Source organism: Borostomias antarcticus (assembly GCF_949987555.1).
Source record: "Borostomias antarcticus genome assembly, chromosome: 20".
In the NCBI taxonomy this organism is placed as follows: Eukaryota; Metazoa; Chordata; class Actinopteri; order Stomiiformes; family Stomiidae; genus Borostomias; species Borostomias antarcticus.
In genome coordinates this window covers 11,378,178-11,386,589 of record NC_140253.1, presented here as the reverse complement: position 1 = coordinate 11,386,589, position 8,412 = coordinate 11,378,178, and the positions used below count along the sequence as shown (strand labels likewise).

Genomic DNA, 8,412 nt, shown 5'->3' with positions numbered 1-8,412 from the left:
CTCTACTCATCTATCCCCCGAGCCTGCTCCGGAACGCACTTACCACTGCAACCCAACAGACATGTTCTGCCGACGGGCTTTACAGAGACTCGGGCCACTGGCACGAAAGACAGTTGCACCCTCGTCAAGAAATGGTGAGTGGCCTGGAATATTGTCTCCAACAAAAAACAAGAGTTGATTTGTTTGATAGGCGAACGATGCCTCTGTGCATCTTGATGCATCGTGCGCGCGTTTGACAATTGCATAGGCTAAGCGTTGAGCTACATAAGTGTATTATTTGTTTGTTTTCTTGTTAGATTCACCTTTAGACTTTAGACTATTTACCTGCTCCATATTCCTCCTCGATTCTTCACGATTCCATGTTTTCCTTTGCTTCGAATATGTGGGGTTCATTCATTCTAATCTTAATAGATGATAGATTTGTGTCGAATACAAAGCAAACAATTGGTGATCAATACGGCAAAAAAAAGTAGTAGTAGGCCTAGGCCTACCGGGTTTTAACGAAAACATTTCAGCGCAACTTCGGGCAAACGCCCCCTTCCGAGGGAGGTGTGTCCTGCTTTTGGAACACTCAGTACTCACCGTTTAATTAATGAAACAGCGCATCGCAGTCGAGAAAACCAAGACAATCCTTTTTACATAACGCGTGGCATCAAATGCATTGCTGAAACACCAAGCATTGCCACTGTTTCGTATAGGCTACTGTGCATGGACATGGAGTCTGGATGGTGACAAGATGTCCTAGAGCGTTCACGTGCGGGGGGAACGTGTGGGTGAGGGATGCATGTTGCCAATGGCTCCTATGGAACAAAGACGCAGGTTTTTTTTTTACCAACTTGATCCGTCTTGTTGTGCTCTTCCTAATTCCAAAATAAAAATTTATCTGCGCTGAATTATTTATGCATATTCGGGGGACTGATGATGCATTTAGAGATGACCTTCTACACAAGCTTAGATTTTAGGATTTGTCTTGTATCACGCGTCCTCATTTCGTTTTCAGATTAACCTCAATTTATGGTGCATGTTTGCACCGCGCGTGGGCCCTGCTGTTGCTTTGATTGAAATGCTGGATAAACTCCACAATCTGCAGAAAAACTGTTGGGCCCATCTACACTCCGGTTGACAGTTAATGCTACTTTTCCAACTATCACCGTGACGAGGGGTGCAGCACTGCTTTCAGAGTGCTGGTAATTGCAGACTGAATTTTGCTGACTCAGGTTTTACTGATCCCTAGAGAGAACCGTCCATAATAGGCCTCATGGTAGGCTTTGGGCCTAGTGAGTGTGCAAGGCAAGCCTATGTGTGTGAGAGACACATTGCAAGGTTGTGTGTGTACACATGTGTAACCTGAGGGGTGGGTGAAGAAAGGCTCCTATTCAGCTGAAGGAACAGCAGGGATCCATCTTGCCTTGCATAATACACCCGCTGTGTGTCCTTCGGGGGATGGGGCCTGGCACGACTGCCTCCACCTTCCATATTTCCCCTTCCCGTGTATACATGGCACACATGTTCACATGGGTCATGTCGGCCATGTTGCTTCCCTGATGTCACACCAGTTTCGAGGAGGGGGGAGGAGGGGGCGTGGCTGGCCGGCTTGACACTGCAGGGAGCACATGCGAGCACATGCGTGTCCTTTCTGCCATGTCTGACCTCTGCCACAGATTAACTGCTTATACCTGTATTAATAGCTGGACTGTTGGTGCCGGCAACAGTGCTGTGTCACAGGTATTAGTGTCGGGGTCTGTCGTGATGTCGCTGTCACCTGTCTTGGAGTTTGTTACTGATCAGCTTTAACTAGGCCAGATTGTGATCTTTATGAAGGGGAGATGATGATCAGGTATGGTAGGGCCAGCTGTGCAGTAGTCTTAATGTTGAATAAAAGCAAAATACAATCCATTATTAGTGTACTTGTGATTTGGAATATCAATAACCTGTCCGTGTGTGCGCGCGCACGCGTGTGCGCTTGTATGTGTGTGCGCGCGCGCACGTGTCCGTGTGTACATGTGTGCTCTGCAGACGCGCAGGATAAAATGGGAGAGTTTTGCATGTGAAAAGGGAGGGAGTGAGGCAGGCTGGGCTACTCTGTTTTGTACATTGTGTTCCCTTACTGCTGCTAGCTCCCTTGCGGGCTAGAGCGCCTGTTAGAAACGCGCGCGCGCACACGCGATCAGCAAAACCACATATCGAAATTCTTTCTCAGACGGGCCTCCCCTCCAGACCTTTGCATTCTAGTGAAATCTGATCTTTAAGTTAAACCTCAGCTTGAACTTTGAAACCAATCCTGGTGTCCTACAGTATATGATGTTACACTTAAGTGTCTGTGTGCCTTTTTCTGCCCACGTTAAATGTATGGAATATAGGTCTGTTAAAACCCAGGTTATATTGACCATAATGTTTATTTTGCACTACGCAACTCAAATTTGCATTATTTGCGTGTGTGTCATGCAGCATGCGTGCGACTGTTGGTAGAGATCAGGCAGAGTTTTGATGAAGGTAGTTTTATTCCTGGGAAAAGCCTAATTGCAGCACTGCCAATCCTGTAAACGCAGGCAGATCTTTTACCCAACAGGAGCTGCCCAGTGCCCCTGACCACACGTAAAACCCCCCCCACCATCGGCGCCACAACATCCTGTTATCAGGTCGCTCAGGTCCTCAAAGGACTGGATTTTGCGCTTCCATTTTAAAAGCAAGGCACTGAATGTCACAATGTTATCGTTGTTTAGACCTGTTAAGAGGATCGACAGAATCCAGAAGCTGGCCTGGGGGGGTGCGCGTCATATTTAGTAACTAGGGAGATAATGGTGTTCATTGCGCTTGAGGGGGACCCTTTCCACTTCGGGTCGACTGGGCCAGCTCAAAGCTCAACTATGAAATGGTTGGTAAATGGTTAATGGACTGTCCTTGAGGGCTTTACAATGGCCTCTCATTCACCCATTCACACACCAATGGCGGCAGCTGCCATGCAAGGTATTGGCAGTTTTGCGGTTCGGACCGTGCTCGAAGATGTTTTGGCACTGTACATAGAATTGTGATTTAGAGGTCTTAGCCAGGCATCTGCCCAGATTAGATGACATCTCTTCCTCACTGTCAGTCTGAAAGTGTATGAATCAACATGGTAAATCCTTTGTTTACATGGATAGGAAACAGGGCTTTCCTCTTGGGTTTATAGTAATCGTAGTACAAAAATCACATCTAGGCGGTGAAGTAAGCAGTGTTTATGAGCAACCTCTACTGCTCACTGTTGTTGGCACCTGGTTTACTGTATGCAACCTTTTTTCCTATTCTTCTGTATAGTTTCGACTTCCCTTTTGGACCTGGTCCATCCCCTAACTGTGTCCCCCCTTCTCCAATGTTTCCGCCTTAGTGGCTCCAGCGCGGCAGATGTCCTTCGGGATCCCTGGCGGATCGGCCACCAACATGGCCTACATCGTGCTGTGTGGAGGGGGCATCACCGCCGCCGTGGTCTACGTGAGTACCGCCATTTTGTCCCTTCAGTTTCTTTGCTCCTGCGTGTTTTGTGTCGTAGCGGGAAGCTAGCAGTGCGGTCACACATGCAGGCCTGTCCCCCTGGGAACCCTGGCCTCAGCTGTAACTATTGTCATGGAGACAGCCTAGATGTTACCACATTCCGGGCAGTGGAAGAGCATAAGTTCGGACTGGTTTCTCTGTCAACACTCATTGTACTGTAGGCTAGAGTTTCAAACCATTGTCACAAAGGACAGCGACTATTTTCAAGTCTCCAGACCTTCGGAAGGCGGAGATCCCAGATTGTCTGGTCATCACAAGACTAGCATTAACTACTACTTTCAATATTTAATTATCGAGTTCCCCAGGAACCCTGGCCACAAAGCCTTTTTTGGGGGGGGGGGGGGGGGGGGGGGAGTGGGAATATTAAGAATGTGTCAAATGGTTGTGATGGGGGCAGCCATTTTGAAATTCAGATGGACTCTTCCCTGTGCTGTTGTGGAATGTGTCATGTCTTAACCTTCCTCTGTCCCCTACAGGCCTACAAGTCAGTGACTGGTGGCAATACAGCAGAACCCAGTCCAAAGAGTGAGTACTGCAATACAGACACGCATTCAGTTTCACATACTTGGGAAAGTTTTACCCATTGAAAGAAACATGAATTGGAAGAATTATTTAGTTATATGATTTGATAACTGAACTGTTGACAATTTACAATTTTCTGGAATATTGAACAGTTAAACTTGGAATGTAGCTTTTAACTGAAACTCCCAAAACATCACCTCAGAGGCCGAGCCTAGCTGTTTCAACTTGGTAGTGGGGTGGAGACATGAGGGTCTCTGTAGCCGGGACGAGAGACTGTTTTGGCAAGGGGCATCCAGAAGCCCAACATGGTAGATTGCTCAGTCTGAATGTGATTAATCTGGCCTGTCAGACTCAATTTCTGTCAGCGATTGATTCGCCTGTGTAGAGCTGCCCCGGGGATGACACAGCTCTCTGCCCAGACAGACTAGGCTAGTTTGGATTGAAGCCACCTGCTCTCACTGGGTCACCTAGGTACTTGGTCAGGGCCCATCGAGAGTCTACCCATAGCCTACCTCAGAGTACTAACATTATGAATACAAATCCTTAGACACCATTTTTAACTGTGCTCTTCTCTGTGTTCCAGGTGCAGAAGAGGGTGAGTAGTTTCTGAACCATGTCGATTGCATGCTCGTCTGTCTTTGTGACTTTGGTGCTGTGGGTGCTTATGCTCCAACAGGCATGAAACAGATATTCACTTTGTTTTGGCTTCACGTGGCATCTTTTACATTTCAGTGCATGGCTTAGCCCTCTATTTACTGTTTGCAGTGGTGGCCATTTTGTCTTCATTTTGTCCATCTACAACATTTTATTAACATTCTATTCCACACCTGATTTTGTCATGGCTACACCCAATCACACACGCACACCTGTTTTCTTTCTATCACGTCAAGCAAGTCAATACTCCAGACAATGACACAACCTGCCAAGCAATGTCATTTGTTGCCAAAATGAACTGCACAGCCATAGTTATGCTTCTCAAAGCAAGCAGGAACTGTTGCAATATTTCCCTATTTGCATCCCTATGAACCTATGAATGCATAACTAAGAACTCTTGCACGAGTAAGGTAAACTTATGTTCAGTTATGGACTTCTGAACTTTAGCTCCTGAGCTTTGATAAAGATCGTCACGTCTTTGGGCAAGTTTTGATTTTCTGAATCTGTTTTCATCTGAGCGAGCGAATGAGTAGTCCCGACTATGCTGCTTTTCAAAATAATTTGATGTTCTTTTTCTAATTGGCCAAGATGCTGCTGGTCCAATTCCTTCACACCTCAAATGATTCTGCTGATTTCTCCTTTTCCCAATGAGACCATACAGAATTAAACATACGTCAGTCAGAATGTTGGTTAGCTTTAGCATGTTGACCTGGACCTAGCCACGGCTCTGTGGCCTGTCCCAACAACGGTTGCGTTTCTGTCACTGGGCTGACGCGTTTGCGCTTAGCCTCGCTAATGTCATTTAAAACCAGCACGTCTGTTTGTAAACGTCTCTTTTGGCTGCTGACCTATGGTTTATCCTTGTTGACTGCAAGTCATATTAGTGCTGCTGCTAACCCTCTGCAGTTCAGAGGCCATGGCCACATGCTCCAGGTATCAAGGCTGCATCACCCTTTCCTGGGGGAAGCTCTTAACCACCTCTCCCCTCTTCCTCCAGCACCAGCAGCTCCAGCAGAGGCAGTGCCGGTAGAGGTGGCGGTAGAAGCCCCGGCTGAACCGGCACCCGTAGAGGCACCCGCCGCCGAGCCGGCGGTTGAGGTGGTCGCCGCGGTAGAGGAGCCGGCCGCTGCAGCCGAGCCCGCCGTCGAAGCTGTCGTCGAGGCGGTCGCCGCGGAGGCCCCGGCCGCTGAAGTGGCGCCGGCAGTCGAGGTCGTGGCGGAGCCCGTTGCAGAGGTCGTGGCGGAGCCTGTGGTGGAGCCCGTTGCAGAGGTCACCGAGGCGGTGGCTGTCGTTGTAGAAGCGGCGGCCGAACCCGTGGCCGAGGTGGCGGCCGAACCCGCGGTGGCCGAACCCGTGGCCGAGGTGGCCGCCGAACCCGTGGCTGAGGTGGCGGCCGAGGCGGCACCAGAGGCGGCCGCTGCCGTGGAAACCGTTGTCGTGGAAGCCGTTGCCGAGGAGCCGGCAGCACCTGTGGAGGCCCCTGCGGCCGAGAGCGCCGGTACGGTTGTAGAGGAAGTCCCTCCCCCCGCTGAGACCGCCCCCGCCCCGGAGGCAGAGGCCGCCCCCACCGCTGAGGTTGCAGCATAGAAGGGGTCAGAGGTTAAAGGTTAACCTCGAGGGGAGGGGTGGGGTTAGCCGCGGTGTCCCCTTCTACCCTACTCTCTACCCTATCCACAGACCCATATCTACAATATTTGACAAACTGCAGAGGTGGACTTTTATTCTTTAAGGACATTAGTTAATGCTGATTCTCACCTGTGCAGATCTACAGTCGATGTTCACATTCACAAACGGTTGTATTTGGAGAGAAGCGTAGAGTATGGGGGGGTTGAAGGGATGGAAGTTGAGTTGTGAATGTATAAATCAAGTTGTCCTGAGTCCCTGATACCAACTATAAAGAGATTCCAAGTGCACCTTAAAACCCAGGACAGAAGATGGCACTTTGATTTCCCTCACTTTTGTCTGAATTCTTCAAATGGAGAGAATGACCTCCCCCTTTGCGACACGAGTCAAGTTTCTGTTGAGGACCTTATGCCAGTGGTTCCCTTTCCCCACAAAATCAATTTGCACTCAGTCTTGACTTGTGACCTGCAAATTCAGAAAAAAGTGAGGAAACTGCTCACGCGTGATGCACTAGAAGCAGGTTATGGTTGATTATGCAAATATAATAGCTGGATCCAGGAAAAGGGAGCGAATTTGCTTGCTAATTCTGCTGCATCTTATTGTGAAATGTGACCAAAAACCTGTTGGATCTTCCTCCTCCTTCCTACTGCTCTAGTTTCCTTCTCTTCCTCACGTTGCTGCTCACACGCCTTTCTAAAATGAGATGAAGGTTTAGACGGTGATGTCATACTGGGAAGCACTTCAGGAATTCAGGTATATCCGAGCCCAGTGCAACTCCCTCTGTAGAGGGAAACTAATTAAACTATTGGTGGGCTTCCCTATATACTCCTACAGGTATAGCAAACTTCCTGTAGAATATTATGACATCATCGCCGTCCGACCCTTCCTCGTCAAATTTTAGACCTGTTCCAGGGAGAAGTCCCCCCCCTCCCAAGCACAGACTCGGGATCCGTTTCCCCTACCCTAACGCTAAGCTGAACCCATTAGGACTTCTTTAAATAAGCTGATCTCAGATCCGTGCTTGGGGTGGAGATGACTTCCAACGCCTTCAAACTTTACCGAACCTGAAGCCAGTTAAGCTTACTTTCGACCCACCTGACTGGAGTTTCTTACTTGACCTGCCTTACCTCTTCTGTGGAGCGCTGATACTTGTAACTGTGTGGAAGACTCCATTTTCCTTTAGAGTCCACTACCAGTTAATCACAAGCCCATCTGTAACCAAGGGGCTTCTCACTTGTACACATGCTTGTCAGGCACAGTTGATACTCTCACAAATGACACTGTTGCGGCTCCTGTTTCTGCCACACCAGGTGGTTCACCGTTCACCACTGTCTTTTCTATCCAAACCCCATCTCGAATCGAAGCCATCTTACATTTGTCTTTTTTTCTTTTTGTGCCGATACTGTTACCGTGCAACTATTTTCTTAACTGTAAAAGTAACAATTTTCAAACCCACAAACACGTCTCACAATCTCCCATCTCTCCCCACTGATATTGGGAAAATTTTGTACTGTCTGGAAACTTGTCCAAGACCAACTGGTGCGGTATAGTGTTTATCTAGGGAATGTTTGAGATGTTTCAGTGAATAAATAAGAGAATTGAAGTAATTCAATAAAGACATTGTCATGACATGTTTTTGGACCTCTACTGCATTTTTTCGGGACAAGTACAATTCCCTGATTATTGCTGATATTCCGATTTCTTTTTCCTCATTTGAGGTCCCAGTTCTTGACAAGTACAGAATGCACAGAATGCTTGGTGACTGTTTCTCCCCCCCCCACCCCTCTCAAATCGATATCTAAACCTGTGCATTATGTAAAGGCAGCTTTTTGTTAAACATTGACTACTGCAGTTTGTAGCACTATTAGTGCATTTGCTGCACACCATACATGTAGTCTTTACACCCACCCACCCTGTTAGTACTTAACACCCTAGTTTTAGAATGGGTAGTCATTAGCTACTGATAGTGATTCTGGACTCTTTGCTGTTCAACTTATACTATAGGGCGTCTGCTTTGTTCATGCTACTGTAGTTGAATTCATGGCATAGCAGGGAATTTGTAATTGTTCCCTTTACATAGTCTGG

General features: G+C 47.9%; 1 protein-coding gene across 1 annotated transcript; it reads left to right on the top strand.

The window, feature by feature from the left end:
- mgarpb (mitochondria localized glutamic acid rich protein b) lies at window positions 1-7,902 on the top strand. Its single transcript, XM_084454673.1, has 5 exons — window positions 1-134; window positions 3,365-3,468; window positions 4,005-4,053; window positions 4,634-4,645; window positions 5,702-7,902. Exons 1-5 carry the CDS (start codon window positions 62-64, stop codon window positions 6,289-6,291), a joined length of 828 nt encoding a protein of 275 aa, XP_084310799.1. The 5' UTR covers window positions 1-61; the 3' UTR covers window positions 6,292-7,902.
- Window positions 7,903-8,412: the final 510 nt, after the last annotated feature.

Coding starts and splice junctions, on each gene's coding strand:
- mgarpb (XM_084454673.1), top strand. CDS start 62: ATGTTCTGCCGACGGGCTTTACAGAGACTCGGGCCACTGGCACGAAAG. Junction 135..3,364: donor TGCACCCTCGTCAAGAAATG/GTGAGTGGCCTG, acceptor TTTCCGCCTTAG/TGGCTCCAGCGCGGCAGATG. Junction 3,469..4,004: donor TCACCGCCGCCGTGGTCTAC/GTGAGTACCGCC, acceptor TGTCCCCTACAG/GCCTACAAGTCAGTGACTGG.